Raw genomic sequence first — 19467 nt, forward strand, 5'->3', positions numbered from 1 at the left:
TAATAGTTTCTAAAACACTTTAATATATTAATCTTATTTTATGCTTATGGCCAAATGGTGAGATGGATATTAATATCTTCTTCTTTACACAGATGAAAAGACCAACACTTAGAAAAATTATGCAGCCTGTTCCAGACTAGTAATTCCTAGTTATAACTTAGTAAAGCTAGAACCCAAATCCAGGTTTTGCAATGATAAAGCTCATACTTTCTCCACTATTGTATACTAGTTTTATTTTACTTAATGTTGATATATTCAATGTAGAAAACTAATTGTTTAGTATATTCTTTATCTGCATCTAATAACAAGAAGAAAAAGGCAATTTAGAACATAGACCTGGTCACATTATGCCTGAAATGATTAGTAATATGTGTAGACAGGTTAGTTGTCAATTTTTTATCAAGTTCATTTATTTTTTCACTATCTATTTACTCTCCAAATATTTATTGAATAGGAACTATGTCCTAAGAGCTGAGTGTACAAAAAAAAAAAAAAATAAGGTGCTAGCTTTGATACCATAACCCTTCCTACTGCAAAAGACACATAAACAATTAAAATACAACAGAATCAACTTTCTGATAGGCGATATGTGCAAATTACTTTCACAACACAGGGAAAAAGCCACTAATTTTCTCTGGAATGTAGAAGGAGAAAAGTTATAGAAAGCCTTCACAGAGAAAGTGACATTTGGAACTAGAATATAAAAAATAGGTAGAAGAAGTTTCCCAGTATTTCTGGCAGATACCATGGCTTAGGGCAAAGCACGGTACGTTTTTTGCAGCTTCTAGTAGCTCAAAATGGTCAGAATATGAAAGGCATTTGGGAGAAGAGTTAGGGCAGAAGTCACTGAGTGTATATGCAATCCATGTCAAAGAGTCTGAGCACAGGGAGTCAGGGATGGTTTTTAACCAGAACTCTCCTAAGTCGACCTTGTTATTTCACAAAATCTCAAAGCCAGGGAGCCCCGCCGAGGCTGGAATGGAAGAAGAACAATATAGTCGAAAGTTAAGGGCCACTGCGATAGGGCACGGGAGACCTAAAGAGGCCCTGAACTAGGAGAGCAGTAGTGGGACCAACGAGGGGAAAGGAACTTGAAAACTATTTAGGGATTAGAAATCATAAAATGGAAAGATAAAGTATATGTTGATAAGGAAGAGAAGAAGTACGGGAGGAAAGAAGTAAGGGATGTCAGGTTTGGATAACTGAGGAAGCAATAGAAACAATAATTAAAGATACGTGATTTAAGACAGAAGACATTATCTATTAGTAAAGTAGTCTAGGATATTATGCCATATTTGAACACATGCAAACTTAAAAACATTCCAGACAATAGACATCAAGGTATACAAATATGTACAATGCATTCCTTCAGGTAAACAGACTAAAGGCAAGAAAATAATACCTCCTACAAATTACATTATTTAGATATAATTGTGAAGAGGGCGTGAATGTGTTAGAAATTATTAGAATCACTCACTTTACATTTTGCTCCTCAGAATTCAGAAAAATGATAAATCCAATGCTTAACAATGAATGAAATTTTTTAGGATCTTAATTTTATTGCTTAACAATGGACAATGGACTATATTTTAGAGAAATATGTAATATACATGAAAGCTTTAAGTAACACTTGAAATGCCAAGAATAGCATTCGTTAAAAATATCTTTTTTACACTAATAGTTTGACTAAAAAAACAACATTGGCATCTAATAAACTGAGAAGACTTGTTTGTCAAGTACAATGAAAAATACATAACATGTATCAAGACTTATTGGAATTATTTTAAGTATGTGGCATGCATTATGTCATCTAATCCTCCCCTACTCCACTATCAGAACAGGATTACTTTGCATATTTTACAGATCAGAAATGGTGTCTCAGAGAGACTAAACTGTCCATTGTCTCACAGCGGGGGAGAAGCAGCACTAGAGCCTGTTCCAGACCAGCTGAAGCTGAAAGCCTTGCTCCTAACCACAAAATCTACACAATCTCTCTTCTCATGTTGTCTTCATAATCAATAGAATATGCATCTCACTATGACCTTGAGCAACTCACTGGTACTTTCAGGGAAATCATGTACTCAATAAAGTAAGAGGTATGAGAACTAGCATCGATTAATTCTTGACTAGCAGTGCTGGGCTCTTCACTTGTTACTCTGTGTCTCTTATACTGTATAACTTTAAAACACTCCCATGAGGGAAGTTATTATTGTAGTTGTTCCCATTTGAAAGAGAGGGAAACAAAATCAGAGGGGAATGGAGAAAGCTGTGGACCTACAAAGCTCACAACGTAACTGGTAGAGTAGAATGGAGAACCAAACACAACTGCACAGCCTTTGTCCCACCCACGCCTCAAGATGTCTCCTTGGGGGAACATAAGCAAGGTGTCTTGGGAGAACTCAGCTCAGTTTAAACAGAAAGAAGGAGCAGAGAATAAGTTTGAGAAACTTGTAAGTGGAATCTGAAGGTTTGTGAGCTTCAACTTAAGATGTTAAGACCTTTTATAAACAGTGGGAAACTACTGGAGCTCTCCCAGAAGAAAAACTAATTTTGCAAAGGAGGCGCTCACAAAGATTACCTTGATGGATGGGTGAGGGAGACTAAAGTCCGAAAGACCAATTACAATAATACACTAAATTCTTACACACTAGGAAGCAGGCAGGCAGAACAAGGACAACAATAAAACAACTTCTGAGTGGGGCAGTATTTTAAACTGACAAAAACTTACATTTATTTTGGAATTTTGGTTTATCATCTAATATAAAGGGAGACAATAAGCCTGGCTGAATGGCAGATCAGCTCTTAGCACCTCCGCTAAACAATAGTAGATTTAAGTCCACAATCACCCTCCATTCTCTACAAATTCATATAAGAATCCACAGTCCTTCCATTTTAAGAATCATTTTTGTAAGCAAAGATTTTCCTCTAGTTGACATTAACCATATTTGTGGTATAAAGAAACCAAAGCCATGATCTCATAAAATATATAAGATGAACAATGGAACAGTTTGCTAATTAAATATTTTAGAGGGATGTATTTCCTGGTAATAGTTCATATAGCTCTTTCTGAATTCCCCGGTGGCTGGCTATGTCATTTTGACAAGGTCAGTGGCCCTCATTTAACAGGCTGCAAGTGCTTTATCACATATTGTACTTCTAAGAAATGTTTATTACTGTGATGGCCCACAACTTATTTCTGACCTCTGCAGCTTCTTTCAAAGCTTCTCTTTTTATCTTTATGGTGCAAATGAATGTCTGTATCATAGATACTTCCATATGTGATGGGAATTATTTTTATAATAGTTGCTTTATTTACAAATATATATGTATATATAGTATGCACAAGATATAGACTATCATCTTTGTAAAAACTTTATTTTTCATCTAGTCTGAAGTAGTGGTAAATGTATCCCTGGAGAAAAAAAGAAGGATTAAAATATTCCACAATATGAAATTATCCTTATGTAATAAAACTTTCCTTTAACTCTCTAGCTTTTCAACAAGAAACAAAAGTACTTCTTTATTTTTATCCCAAAAGAAATGGAAAATCAATAAATTATTGTCAATGGGGAGGAGATAAGGAAATATGACTTACATGTCCAAAATATCACTATAACAGTGGTGTGCTAGATACTTTCTTTTACATAAATTATTTAATCACTACAACTATAACTACAATGAGCAGTATTACATTCATTTTCAGGATTAATGAATTATGATATAAGAGTTAAAAATAATTGTCCTAAGGTTGCCTAGAAAGGAAGTAACATAAGAAACTTTAAACCCATGTATTTGTTCTGCCTGCAATTCAACTATGCATGTCACTAAACCACAGATGCCAGAAAAATTAAATTTTGACAGGTATCTAAAATAGAAGACCCCCAAAAAACTGTTAAATATTTTTGGCATATATGATAGTAGAGAAAAGAAATAATCATTCTGTTTACCTTTGCCTCTGAACCTTTTTTTTGCTGCTCAGCCTGGAGTCCACTTTCACAAAAAGTGAAAACTGCCTCAATAGGATATTTAGGATGGGAGAAGTCATCTCAAGGTCCAACAAGTACAAAAACCAAAACCATCCTAATGAGCTGTATTCAACAAAATGAGTCTTTTCATCTGCTTCAGATTATCCTGGAGTTGTGTTTTCTCTACAATTTTGCTTATTTAGCTGGGCACAGAAGATATTCATTAAGAGGCAGAATTGGCAGTCCCAAATACTTTCTGTCTTGAAGCCTCAAATATACACTGATAATTGGTGTGATAAAGTGAAACCCTCTTGAGAGTTTTTGTGTGGATATTATCACCCTTTGACAATCGAAGAAAAAAATGAAGAGCTAATGCAACGCAGCCCTACTTATACTCATTGAACAATTCAAATGACTTTGCTTGACTCTAAATTTGTTCGTAATCTGCAGCTGAAATTAAATGATATCTACATTTTCTTGCAATTTCCTCAATTGGGGGTAAAGTATTTTTTTCTGTTAAAAAAGGAAGTGAGAGATTATAAAATAATTATACTTTGGCATGATAATTCTTGAATATAAAACATAATTTTCAAGCACAGCAGTCTTACTTGTCTTTTATGCATTGGGGTTGTTTGTGCTATTTCATTTGCTAAAAGAGTGCCACAATTATAAAAGTGTTTGAAAACCACTCATCTAGTGGAGATTGTGCTACCATCCAAAGTAGGAGTCCAAGTGGTTTCAAAAAAACACCCAAGGAAGTTCAACATGAATGATTTAATCTGTTTATTTTTGAAGAATTTATTTTAATTAGAAATACTCTCAATTTAAGTGATTCCACCTGTCAATACAACAAAACAAAAACTAAAAATTTTCTTTGTGAAAAGATGGTTCATGAAATAATGGTATTAATTCAAGGTGCTAGGTAAAGTGGACACGAACAAAAATATATATATATATAAGGTTTAAACATTAAAGGGAATTTCAGATTATAGCTTTATCAACTGAGTGTAATCTCAAAAACTCCAAAGTATATCCATTCTTAAAATCTAAATCATTCCACAGATCCTCCAGGTTTTCATTAAAAAATAAAACTTTATTTCATAACTAAACTTCAGTACTTTGAAAGAAATTCTGTTTCTCCAAGCTAAAAGCAAATTAGTATTAATCTAAATTTCAAGATGAATGCTATTTTTTTCCCAAGGGCCACATGCTAGGAAAATAGCCATGCAAGGGTAATAGCAAGACAGAGTAAAAGTAATCCATCTCAGAAATTTATAAAATACATTTCAACTCAATCAAAGGACTAAAAACCCAAAACGTATTTGCAAGTACTACTGTATTAAATAGATCTTCATGCTGGCCAGGATAAACAACAAAAACCAAAAAAAAAGGGCTCCTGGGTGGTTCAGTGGGTTAAAGCCTCTGCCTTCGGCTCAGGTCATGATCCCAGAGTCCTGGGATTGAGCCCTGCATGGAGCTCTCTGCTTGGTGGGGAGCCTGTTTCCTCCTCCTCCTCCTCCTCTCTCTCTCTCTCCCTCTCTCTCTCTCTCTCTCTCTCTCTGCCTACCTCTCTGCCTACTTGTGATCTCTCTCCATGTCAAATAAATAAATAAATAAAATCTTAAAAAAAAAAAAAAACCACCAAAGAAGAGAGAGACTAGAGAACTCACAGTTGATACCCATTGTCGCTCTCATCTTTGGTGCCAGTCCACCTGAAGGCAATTATGTTAAGGTAGGAAAACTCAAGAGTGTAAGTGCTGAGAACACTATGAAGGTAGGCAATAATTGGAAAAGATTCAGAGTTCCTAACAGCATTACTGAGCCTTAATCCTAGCGTGGATGTTTAGCCGTCTATTCTCTTTCCATGCCACTCTTGATTGTGTAACTTGCTGTGGCCAACAGAAGTGAAAGAACACAAAATATGCTGTGTGTGAGTAGAAGATTTCATGGAACTTGATGGGCTAGTGTGGCCTCCTGTTCCTGCCCTCTTCCAGGGGAACAACACATCCCAGATAAGGGCTACTCCTTCAGGTTGGATGCTGGAGGTTGGAAGACTCGGTGAACACAGCCAAGCAGGATTGTGGCTACCCACACATCTCCAAGTGAGAAATAAATCTCTGTGGTTGTAAGCCACTGAAAGTTTTAGCTTGTTGGTTACCGCTGCAAATGCTAACTGGAAGGAGGAGTAAAATAACTATCTCACTCAATTAAGCCACTAAGTGTTGGTTACTTGCAGCTGAACACATTCCTAAAGAATGTATCCATAATATGTACATGAATGAATGATTATCACCTATACATGCACTCTCCGCAGCAACTTACAGTGTGTCTTAACTGACAAAACTTTGTGCCAGGAAATCATAAAGGTAAAGGCCTCTAGTAAAGGGACAGCACACAGAGATAACTTGCAAATGTATGAGGCCTTGCCCGGAGAAGTCCACAGTATGGATACCTGGATAGTTACAGAGCTACAAGGTGCTACAAAGTACTTGAGATGAGTTGTTTAAACAAATGCTACCAATGGGTAATAACATTTTGCTCATTTTAGGAAACCAAATATAGAAGTATCAGGAGTAGATGGTTCTTTTCAAACTTTAAAGCATAATGGAGAAAGATGGAAGAAACTAGAATTCAGAAGGAAAGGATATGCACTGATGTTTTCTTTTCATGCCAAAGAATAATTAGAAGAAAACTATGATAGCAATATAAGGTGAGTCACTCAGTGGGTTAAAGCCTCTGCCTTCAGCTCAGGTCGTGATCCCAGGATCCTGGGATTGAGCCTGCATCGGGCTCTCTGGTCAGTGGGGAGCCTGCTTCCCTTCCTCCCTCTCTGCCTGCCTCTCTGCCTACTTGTGATCTCTGTCAAATAAATAAATAACACCTTAAAAAAAAAAAAGCAGCTTTAATTGTTTCCACCACAAAAGTATTCACTACATTTCCAGTAATTTTTATATAGGGATTTTTCATTTTATAAATTGATGCACTGATTCATGTTTCCTCAATATGTCAGCCACTTATTCAGTTTCCTTTGTATTAGTGTCAATATTCTAGTTGTACTTGAATAGATTAGCTCCCTCTCCAAGTTTCCCCAGACAAGAAATTGTTCCTGTGTGTATCCAGTTGTTCCTGTCAGAAATCTTACGCTAGGTCTTGATACTACACTTTTACTTACTAGCCATCTCCCAATATCAATTCAGCAACGAATCCAATAGGTTGTACAAAGCACATCTCAGCTCTAGCCACCTTTTTCCTTTCCACTACCATAATCCTAGCTTGAGACACCTTAAAGTCTTGCCCAACCTACTGTAAACATCTCCTAATTTACAAAGCCCTACTTCTACTCTGGCCTTCTAATACATTGTAAACATAGCTGCCCAAATGATCACTTAAATATATCAATCAGTTCATAACCACTCTTCCATTTAAACATGCTTCATGACTTTGCATAGGATGTATGATAAAAAAAAAAATCTTACACTTTTAACCTGGTCAATAAATCCTGAGATCATCTGGCTCACACCTGGCTCATTTTATACCAGTCTTCATCTGATCCCTAATATCCAGCCACACCAGCTTCTTTCCAATCACTCTGCCCTCCAGCACACCATCTCCTCCTGACTTACAGTCTTTGCATATGCCATTTGCTTGGCCTAAAAGTTTCCTGATTCCTCCCTTTGCCTGGCTAACTTCTATCATCTTTGAGGTCTTATTTAAATAACAGCTCCTGAGAGATGCTACTTCTCCTGCTCAGACTTTATTATATTCATTCTTAGGACCTTGGTCTTATCCTTCTTAGTTCTTTGCATAACTTGAAATTCTTATATCCCTAGAATGATTATTTAATGTCTGTATACTCTATTAGTGCCATGGAAACAGGGGTCACATTTGTAATCAGCCTTGACTAGAACAGGTTCTGGCACAGAAAAAGAGCACAATAAATATCTAGAATGAATTAGTTAATTAATACCTAAACATATAAAATTTATCAAATGGAGAAAATTTTGCAGCTTCCAATGGATATGGTTTTTTTATTATAAATATTGTTCCAACCATCTGCAGAATGGGAAAAAATATATCAAATATAAAAAAATTCATTTGTTTACAAATCAGAGGAAGGGTTACTGCACTGTACAAGAATAGTAGCAAAGTTCTTGAACTTCCGGGGTACCAAAATATGAGTGTATACTAAATTAAAAATTGAGAAAGTCGAAGTGCTTGAAACCTTAAAATTTTCTCAAGTAGACTGACCTTTGTGTTTTTCAAAAATAACTTTGCTAATTGTTATAATTTTAATCAATCATTAAATAGAATGCATTTTAGTATTAAATTCTAAATAAAGGCATGTTTGGATAATGTCCCTATAATTGTAATCCCATAAATTGGACATCAGGATTTCACCTGCCCTAGAATTTCATTCAGTAAATGAGTAAAAGGTTAACAATACCTCCAGCCCCAAATCTTAACACAATACTTTATTTCTTGTTCATGATACGTATTGAATACATGTGTGCAGGGATGACTTTATTTGGTGGTGTTGTTCAGGGACCATGCTGATTGATAGAGGGTACATCATGACACATGCCTCTATAACTACTATATCAGGAAAAAACAAAGAGCGTACAAGGCCATAAATTCTTCTATTCAAGAGACTCCTCACTTTTTGCTCCTATTGCACTGGCCAAATTAAGACATTTGCCATGCCTCACATCAAAGATGAACTGGGAAGTATAATCCTATGATACTGGGTGACTTGGTGGCTCAGTTGGTTAAGTGTTTCCTTTGGATCAGGTCTTGATCCCAGAGTCCTGGGATCAAGCCCCAAGTGGGGTTCCTTGCTTGGTGGGGAGCCTGCTTCTCCCTCTGCCTGTTGCTCCCCCTGTTTGTGTGCTCTATCTCTCTGAAAAATAAATAAATAAGAACTTTTTAAAAAATCCCATGATGGTCTTAGAAAGAAAAGAGAAAAAGAAATCGAAGGGAATACCAATGGCTACAAGAGTCATTTAGAAAAATTCAGAAGCATAAGTGAAACCATTCATTTGCACAACATGCACTTTTTCTGTGCTATGCTGTGAGCTAGTTTGCCAGGGATGAAAAAAAAAAAAATCAAGTAAGCTACTATATAGGTGGTGGTTTTGGAGATAGTCATTCAAGAAAACAGTTACTTAACAATGCTAAGAATGACACATATTCACATATTGAATTATCCTGAAAAGACCAACTACACACAAAACATATAATCTTTAAAAAGGGGGACCATTTTAGAAAGCTTAATCAAGGAACTCTAAAGTTTCATTAAACTACATCAACATCCTATATATTTCTCATTCAGACAAGCACTCTAAAAAGAACTGATCAACTTTACAATGATCTTTACTCAGCTAAAGGGTAAATTTCTAACTTGATTCAGATCCAGAAGGGACCACAAAATGCTTCAAGCAGTTCTTCAAGTAGCAGCATAGTTTTTTTGTTATCTTCCTTTTCAGTGCAAATACCAGAAGCTATCATATTAGTTTTTATAATGTGAGCATCAGACTGTAATTCTTGACTCCCAATAAAATGTTCTATCTTCTATACCCACTAATAACACTATTATGCCCATTGTTAAGCAATAATATGAGAAATATTAGGTAACATTTAAGACAGAATATTCATCCATACTCCCCGAATCCACGTTCGACTGTCTTTTTCTGTTTTTCACACATGATCAAATAAAAAGAAATTCTATCAGGAAAAAGGGGAAGAAGATTAAGAACACACTACATTCTTAAAATTATGGATAATTTTATACATGCAAAGAACACACACCCTCGAGGCTTGTGGCTGTCCTGGCCCCATGCAGAGCCAAAAAGAGTGCCAAGGGCATCCTCAAGACTGATCGCAGAGAGTTATTCTGTTAGCAGTCACTGTTCTACCATGTCTTCAGGGCTGAATTCATGTTAATTTTTAAATATTAGAGAAAGTATATACCTTATAACTGCTACAGAAAACAAGTGCCCTTGGCCCACTCAGAAGACAAGTGCCCTTGTAGATTAGGGAGTGATCTACCAAAAGTGTACCTGGAACTAAGAGCTTGACATATATACCATTATATTTAGGAAAAACAGACATTAAACACTGTTTATACAAAGATTGTTCTAACTTTTTTAGACCACCAGCACATTGTAAACTTCAAGAGAAATGATCCTCAATTACCATCTCCCTAGTTTTTCCAACATACTTTCATAAATGAGCATGTACCCTATGCCAGTATAGAATGTGATCCTGTTAATCTATATTAACTATTAATAAATACTGTTTTATTTATGATTTTTACATAGAAAATGGATGTGTGTTGCAGTTCTGCTCGTTTCTTCTTGTTCCAAAGTGCAAAGACACCTCACCTTTGCACCTCTCCTCCTTTGTTCATATCCTACGTTAATGTCTACTGTTTTTTAGTTTCGGCAGCTTGTTTATTGTCTGCATCAAGCAAATCTTAGCTATGTTGAAGTAGAAAAAGCAAGAAAGCAGGTTAAGTAAGCAAGTAAGGAAGCAAACACAAACATGCATACTCCTTGTATTACACGTCTAAATAACATCTCTTTAAATAAAGTTAGATACTTGGAAAGATAAAACGGTATTATTATGGAGGCAATTCAAATCCTCGACTGGTGAAGGTTGACATCTTGTCTTATCTTTAACACCAAGTTTTAGGACATTCAGATTTTGTCATGTAAAATGGTGTGTGGGATTATATTCACAGATACAGAAATATGTTCCGTTCTATCACACCCACGAGTCCCAGAACAGTACACTGAAAGCTGGCATGAATAAGAACCATTTTACAAATGAAAAGCATAGCTAATGTGCTGATATGTAATGCACTAATTTAGTCATCATGGTTTTTCTGCAATTTTAAACATCATTGCGGCACTAAAAAGTTCTAATCTGTCTTTTAAAGAGGGTCCTTAGATGTGAAGTATGTAGGTATATCTTGTTAAATCAATACTTTAGTTTGTAAATATTTCTCTATGTCATTGCTTATGAACCAAAGGCATATTTTAAGAGATGTAGATCATAATTTCCAAGGTGTTTTATTATCTTTGCAAATACGTTTTGGCAGTAAGTTAAAAAAAAAAAAAAATCCTGCCCTAAATTTCCCAGTAACCAAAATTCTTGATAAAGTGGACTCAGAATTTTAGCATTAGAAAAAAATTAAGTGAGAAGTATTTATTTCAAATTTATTTCATGAAAGAGAATTAAGCCATAAGAGTTATATAAACAGCTATTTAACAGTAAGAGGGAACTTGTTATTTCAAAGGACACTTCAAAATGTAATTTTGTAATGCAAAAATATTCACAGAAATGAATATGCTTCACAAATTCCTATTGTATTACATTTTGTTTTCTTGACTAAAATTTTTTCTTATCAAAATCTAAGACAATATTATATAGAAAGTCCTAACCTCCATTCAAATCATTCTTATTTTTTGGTAAGAAACCTCAGTGATTGATCCTTAATGAAATTAGCAAATTTAGGAAGTAAATCATTTTTGTAAAATGAATTAAAAATTTCTTCATTATCCAACACTAATTTAGTGGGTATTACATTAAAAAGATCAATAATTTAAAAGAACACTTTAATTTTCATTAAAAAGGACATAGCATCCAAATTTAGAATGGTTTAATATGAGTGAAATTAATTCCATATTTCTTAAATAAAGGTATCTTTAAAAAGTAAAATAGCTAATAGACATGAAATTTATAGTATTAAACTGCTTAGACAGTCAAAACAAAATGGTAAGATAAGATGATCATCCAAAACACATAGCCCAAAATTCAGGCCAAATTGACATGAGAAAGAGATGCATTTTGGACAGGGTCATCATATTGGCTGGTTTCATTAACTGGATTTATTTGGGCTAAGCTTCTTTTCCCTATTTCCTTTTTCTCAAATGTAAAGGACTCCAATTGTTCCAAGAGTGTGATTTTTTTACTGGCAGAGGTTGGGAGCCAAGAGATCTGGTTCTATTTCTATTTCTCTCACTAACAGCTATGTGCCCTTGAGCAAGAAAACAAACTTAGCAGGGCTCAGTTTCCTCTTTCGTAAAATAGGACCAACTAGAGACCTTGCTATCTCTAAAGTGTTATGAACTCATGAAATAAGATTATAGTTCTCTGTGTGTGTGTCTGCGTGTGTGCATGTGTCTGTGTGTGTTGCAAAATGGAGCAATTATAGCTGTATGTGTATGTGTGTGGTATGCCAATGTTCAATATGGTATTACCCTAAGGACATTGCTAATATTTAACAATCACTCAAAGTTTAAATAGGTATTTAATTTAATTACAATAGCTTTTATAATTGTCTTAAGAAATTAATCACACTTGAAGTAAGGAAGAAAATTTTTTCATGTCTTGAATTACACTGACTCAGAATAACACCAGAGTAAATATCTAATGTGGTATCAGTGCTCAGAATACGTATTCTGAGGGGCATCTTCATCCCACACAACTCTGTAAGATGCCCATTTGTGAAAAGAGCTACAATGTTGAATATATTCACTTCAGAATACTCAAGAAGCTACTACTCAAGAAATCTAATTATTTTCACTTTGAAATAATTTTAGTTGCACTGTCACCTTAATTTTTTAAATTCACCTGACACATTTTAGGTTTATGTCCCCTACTCTTCTTTTTGGTGCAACACAGTCTTCATAACACTTAAGCACTATCTCAGGAAAGTTTATTTCTTGCCTTGCTACTACCAAAAAATTTGATAATGCAGCCAGACATCTATAGGACATTTTGCCACTACCCAAAATTATCTTTATCTCTTTCAATATGATAATAGTATTTAAAAAATTGTAATTTTTCTTGGTGAGGTAAGCCAAACAGCTCATTTTCAACTGTTTTTCTCACCATTTCCTCTGCGAGGACTGTGTTTCACCATACCACCTGTGAAAATTTCCTCTCGCCCTGTGAAAATTTCCCAATGATACTGATAGTACTTATACTACCAGTATTTTTCTCTTCAGGTCAGCTACCTCTTTTCCATAATTGAATTGAAACTTATAATGTCTCACGTGTTTATCTCTTGGATAACACAAATTCAATTATCTCTAACTGAACTCTCTCTCTCACACACAAACACACACACACACACAAACACACGTTCTACAATTCCCTTGTTCTTTAACAAATTCGTTATGCTACGACTTTGGGCATGGTATCACTATCTTCTGATGTTAAATATGCTCTCCATCTTACTGAACTTCAGATAGGGCAAAAATACCCTGACACAACTGAAGAAACCACATCTTTAAGAAGAAAGTAAATGAGTTCCTTTTAACAATGTAAGCATTTACTCTATTGTTAAAATATTTAAACAGATCATGTTAATGCTAACATAAATTCCAATACTTCATCTGTGGTAACTGCAATTGCCTCCATGTGTATTAAAGTAAAATAATAATTTTGTATAGATTTTAAGTAATTTATCAAGCAGTGAACAATGTAATGAAAATGAGTATATGCAGGAAATCCTTCGGGTTATTAAATTTATTTAATATTTTTTCCATGTGTCATTGAATAATAAATGATAATTTTCTATTATGGTTAATAATTTAAATAGCACATACCTCTCCAGGGGATTATATATCAAATATATCATCACAGTTTCAAAGTAGAGATGACAGCTCTTGACTTAAAACTTGCTTTATTGGAAACTTCCTTAATGTACATTTATATGACAGATTCTAATAGCTTATTAAATGTTTCTGTCATGAATTAATTATCAGGAAGATAAGCAGCAGATCTTCTGTACCATATTAAATTGTGGTCACAAAAGTAATATAGTGCTTTATCACCAAATATGTAAATATCTTTGAAAAGCTTTTTCAAAATATTAAATTTTCTTTATTTACTAGGAATAACTCTATGATCTATAGATTTCAGTCATTTAACAAGTGTTCATTTATGTTTATGAGGGAGAGAGCATAGTATGAAGAAAAAGGTACAGAGGCCAAATCTAGATATAAAGCTCTATCACTTTCTAGCTGTGTGATGTGGACTTGTCATTTCTGTCACTGAACCTTAATTCTGTAATCTTTCAAATGGTGATAATAATGCATTTTATGACTATTTTGAAGTAAAGCATCTGAATTATGATAGGTGTTTAATAATTGGTAACTGCTATTATAATTATGATTATAGTTCATGCACTATGTTAAGGGAAGCAAGATGACAAAGAATGGCTTCTGATCACAAAAGCTCATGGATTTCTGAGCATAATCACTTAATTCCAAGATAGGAAATAGATATGTTTAACTTTCAATGGCACACCTTAAAAATGTACTATGCCATCACAATATACAACACCTCCCACACAAACATTACTATAGAAAAACTGATTTGTATCAAAAAGTTTATGTCCCACTCCTCTAAAGTATTTCCAAATCACTCCTCATGCACCACTTTGTCGTCTTATTGGCTATGCACTAGAATTATAAATCAGAGATTATTACTACCTCAATTTTATAGCATTAAAAGCGACTAATTATATTACCAAAGATCGATGTTTATTCTAGAAGTAAGAAAACTAGTTTTCTAAAGTTTTCTTACTCCTCTTTCACTACTTCAGGATAACTCACTAGAGCAGTTTCTATAAAATATGACTATTTGTAATGATTCAAACCTGATTAACCAAACATGCCTAAAAACTACATAAAGGAAAAATATTATTGATTTGGGGTCATCCTCTTCCAAACACTGTTGATTTACAGTGCCACTTTTGAGTCTTCCTTGACAGTTCACAATTCAGTATTTTAACAAACATGCAGAAACTACCATCTTTGCCTCCCCTGTCTGCTTTTGTGTGTCCTCAGAATAGAATTTAATTGTTATACTATATGGTCAAATTGTCATTTTAATATTAAAATTCAATTTTTTAAAATCCTGAGGTACTAAAACCTCTCCATTAAGTAGTGATGTGGCCCTAGTTTTAAGAGATGGAAAAAAAAAAAAAAAAGACTTCAGGGTTCTCAGAAGATCCTAGAGTCATCTCCAAGTAATTTCCTTGGAAATATGAACTACTTAATGGCCATTTGGCTTGGCACAAACTAAAGGTCTGTTCTGTGTCACAGATTTGAATTAATGATCTTCCTGGGGACATTGCAAATTCACATGACTGGCCCAAAAAAGAATATGGGTAGTACTCTACAAAGCAGTCATTGTTACTGGAGAGAACAAATTTCCAAATAATGTCTTTTATTGATGGTGTGATTGCTACAGCTGTTATACTCAATGAATAGCATATATTTTTTAAATGAAGAATTTTCTGAAAATTATAAAATAATTTATTGAAAGAAGAAAATGTAAGAGGAATCCAGAAATAATTCAAGTGGTAATTCACCAATAGTTAGTCTTTGTGTATTCTATTAATTTGGATATGGAATGAAGTTGTAATGTCATGGAATGTGTGATCTATTCTTTTGTTAAGACCATAGTCATCCTATGATGTAATTTTGATACATCAATTATCAAGTTATCAGTCAAGTTAAAATGTAACTTATCTTCAAATTTTTAAAGGCTTTAAGTCATGATTAAAGAGACCAAGTTTTTATATCAATATTACCATGCACTATGAACTGCAAATAAGAGAGAACTAAGCAATACCCCTCATATGGGTAAGACAGTTTTTTAATGACGTTCATAAATGATAAAAATTCATAGTATATTTACGTGTATCTTCACAATTTTTTTTAATTCCAAAAGCAAACAAAAATTTAGACACACAAAAACTTTAAGCTATGTTCTGTATTTTATAAAGGAAGCAGAAAAATTAAAAGGACTTTGTAGGAATACTTCATTTTTGTAGGAATACTTCCTACAAAAGTAAGTATTATAAGATTTTAATTAAGAAAATTTTAATGCCAGCCTAAAGCAGTGCTGAAATTCTGAATAAAACATGGCTACTGTAACTGGACCAGGTTTCTTTCTTTAAGAAGTTGTTTCTAATTCTGAAGCTGCATATGTGCAGGCACACGTGATGGAGAATAGAAGGGTTGCCATGGTAAGTACACATCTTTTCTTGGACGGTGAAGTATAAAAAAATATGTATAAAGAACTCTCACTTCATAATATGTCATGGAAATTGACTCTGCTTTCCCTACCACCACATATTATATGATGCAATGCAGTATAGTACAGAAATAGCCCGCATTTTAAAAACTTCAACCCATTAAGATGGCTTATAAAACACGGAGCGAAAAAGGAAATAAGAAATCTCCAGGTCAGGTAACTCTATTTAAATGGTGGGTCTAGAACAAGTTCTACTTCCATGAAATTAATAAATAATCACACCTCGGGACTATTTCACAAGCCTGCAGACATCTCCCCTGGAGTCCAAGTGCAAATACTGCTACCCACTCATTTCAATATACTTTAGCCCTACGGACTCTTATTTTCAAGGGAAAATAAAAGCATTCTAACATCCCTACTTTCTCATCCTTGCCCAGGTGCGATTAATGATTTTCAGGAAGCAGAGATTTGACCTCGTCTACTGTCTTTTGCAAAAAGATCTTGGGCTGATTTTCCTGGAGTCGGTGAAGTCAGCTCGACGCCTGGATGGAGGCGTGACACGGGCTGGGGAGGTAGCAGAATCTGTTGCGAATAGCAGCAGGTTCTGAGGCACTGGAGAACCCACGTGTGCCGGGGCTGAAGAACTTTTCTGCCACGTCTCCCGGAAGGAATGCCTCACTTTTAAATAGGGGACTAGCTGGGGCGAGGGGTGGGACGGGAAGTGGGCGGTAAAAATGGAGAAGTGGGCGGCAGAGAAGGTTCAAACCCTTCATAGGTACGTGTCTACCTGTGCTCTTCTACCTTATATTCTCGCCCCTGGTCAACTTTATTATTTTTCCCTCTAATTGGAGGACTTAAGCGACCGGATGCTGAGCATCACATAGGCTCAGCCTGGAACAAAGAAAATCGAGTTCCTAATACTGTCTCTCTCCCGTCGGAGAGATCACGTGTCCTGCTTTCGCTGGAATGCACTCTTCTCGCCCACGCTATAAAATCTCTATTGTGCTTAGAAATTTTGCCAAGGTTAAAATGTGATCACATACGAATTGTTTTTCATTTATCAAGACCGCCACATTTCATCGTAGACAGGTACACATATTTACGTACTGACCCAGTTACCACGGCAGGTAAACTCGATGTGTTTAAAGTGTGGTGGGAAAGTAATCAGAAAGAGCAGGTGGAGGACCTTTATGCCTCCCTGACCATCCCCCCGCCCCCCACACACACACCCTGCATCATTTCTAATCCCTTTTGAAGGAGAACTTCGAAAGGAACGTGGGAGTCGCAGATGGTTCCATTCTGAAGCCGATTCCCGGGAGTTGTGAAAGTGACCCCTTCCCTTTTCTGCCTGGCGCTGCGCCCTTTCGCCCAGCCCGCTCGCTTTGTGACTTGGTGGGGAGGAGACAGTGAGGGAGAGGGCGGAGGCGGGTCCTTTATTCAGCCCTGATGGCCAAGAAGTAGTATAATGAAGCAGTTTTGCAGCCATCGCCGTTATGAAGTCACACTATTTTTAAAGGCATTTTGTTCAACCCTTATCCCCTCACCCGCATTCCTGACTCGGCAAACAGTAAGACTAGAGACCTTCGGGAACCAATCTAATTGTCCGTGAGCCAGGATGCCATGATTACCGTAATGTTAATGTGCTTCCCTCTCTCTTTCATCTTAGGATCCGAAACTAGTCCTGCATCCTTAATGAGTCTAAGAGAAGGATGCAAGATGCTGAAGGGGGCCCAGCTCTGGGACTGGGAATAGTGCAGGTTCACCAGCTTCGCCTTGCAACACAAAGGAGATGTGTGGGCAGGAGTTGTCTGGCTTAGGGGGAGAGAGGTATCGTTCTCCCTGACTCTCTGGAAAAGCTTTCACTCCATTGCTCCCCCACTTCTTTCTGTCCTCCAATCTGTCATACTCCTCTTCTCCTCCATTCCCCAAACCCCACCCTTTCCCTTCAATCCCCAAGGCATAAAGATCTTCTAATTGCATTTTCCAAACAAACGGACATCAAACAGTAATGCTACACCGTCCAAGATAAAGGAACAAATGCGACCTGCCACAAGTGTGTGTGTGTGTGTGTGTGTGTGTGTGTGTGTGTGTGTGTGTGCGGTGTGTGTGTGAAACAGAGAAAGATAGCGAGAGACGATCAAATGGGCGCTTCATCCTCCAGATACCTCGGAGAAAAAGCTCACTGAAGATACCCAAGATAATCAAGAGGAGCTAAGACTACCTTGGCTAGATCAATGGTCCCAGTACCGGCGCCCAGCACTCGCTCTTTACCTTTCCTTTTCGCAGTATGTAACCCTTTAGGGTCTCCCGCCAGCCCAGGCCACTCGGTGCTCCCATGCACCCACACAGCTAGCACCCATTTCCAAATGCTCCGCAACCTACCACATCCCCGCCGCCTCCGCGGGCCACCTCGCGAGCAGCTCCCCGGAGAGCGCTGAAGGCTCTTGTCCTCCCACCCCCGCCCCCCTCCCCGCGGGCGCTTGTGTCCCACACCTCGGGCGCTCACTGTCACCGAAGCCACAAACGGCGACCCCCCCCCCCCGCAACCTCCCTCCCCGACACGAAGCAAGAGTGTGCTACTCACATCGCCGGGAGAAACTGCCCATGAGGTTTTGGAGAGAGTGAATCGTGCAGCTGCCAACGCTTATTCCTTAAAGTGTTCGGGGGTCCGCAGTGGAGTGGGCACGAGGGTCCTCGCAGGAAGAGAGGAGGGGTGGAGTAGGTGGAAGAAGACCAGGAGAAAGGGGATTCCAGGCAGGTGCCGCGTTAGACCATGATGCTGCTGCCCTTCAGGTGGACCGCTGGAGAGGTTCCGGCGGGAAGCGGCCGAGGGGAAGCCCAAAGCGCTGCCCGGGAAGGCAGGAGCGCATTCACTCCCTTGCCTCCGCCTGCCCTGCGCGCCGCGCTAGCGACCGCAGCGGCGGCGGCGGCGGCGGTGGCGGAGGCGAAGCTCCTTCCCCACCCCCAAAAGGCTCCACAGACAATAAATTCCAGGCGGAGAAAAGACGAGCAGAAAAGGCGAATCTTGCACCCAACTCTAACACACCCTGCCTGCTGCTGGGCGAGAATCCCCGGGGACCCGGCGCAGCCGCGGCTCTGAAGAGCCAAGCGCTCCCGGGTCTGCAGGCGACGGCGGCGGTCTTTGTAGGTGGCTGCAGGTCCCTTCGGCGAGAACCCGCTGCCCAGGGACTGGGTGTCGGTGGCTTCAAGCCCGGGGTTCGCCCGGAGTGGGGGTCCTCCTGCGTGCAGTGGCTCGACGCACAGGTGCCAGGCTTGGCAGGCGAGGAGACGCTGCTCGTGGCTCTTGGCTGTGTCTCCCCGCTCTCCCCGCCCCCTCTCTTTTTTCCCACCCCCTTTTCCGACGACACCAGCTGCAGCTGCTTCAGTGTGAAAAATGTCAAGGAGATTTTCCAGCGATAAGAGGGGGTGCCCACTTTCACAGCCCTCG

General features: G+C 37.6%; 1 protein-coding gene across 10 annotated transcripts in view; it reads right to left on the reverse strand.

Moving 5' to 3' along the window:
- LRRC7 (leucine rich repeat containing 7) overlaps positions 1-18892 on the reverse strand; it is a 559049-nt gene extending 540157 nt beyond the window's left edge. For 8 of the 10 annotated variants that reach the window (XM_032301472.1, XM_032301475.1, XM_032301471.1 and 5 more), the window contains exon 1: positions 18604-18891. In XM_032301472.1, the coding sequence (XP_032157363.1) occupies positions 18604-18605 (2 nt within the window). In that variant the 5' untranslated portion in view covers positions 18606-18891. Of the gene's footprint in view, positions 1-18603 lie in introns of all 10 variants that reach the window. The other 2 variants (XR_004276033.1, XM_032301474.1) reach the window with 1 other exon arrangement.
- Between the last annotated feature and the right edge of the window lie 575 nt (positions 18893-19467).

The sequence above is a fragment of the Mustela erminea genome, chromosome 10 (genome assembly GCF_009829155.1).
Source record: "Mustela erminea isolate mMusErm1 chromosome 10, mMusErm1.Pri, whole genome shotgun sequence".
In the NCBI taxonomy this organism is placed as follows: Eukaryota; Metazoa; Chordata; class Mammalia; order Carnivora; family Mustelidae; genus Mustela; species Mustela erminea.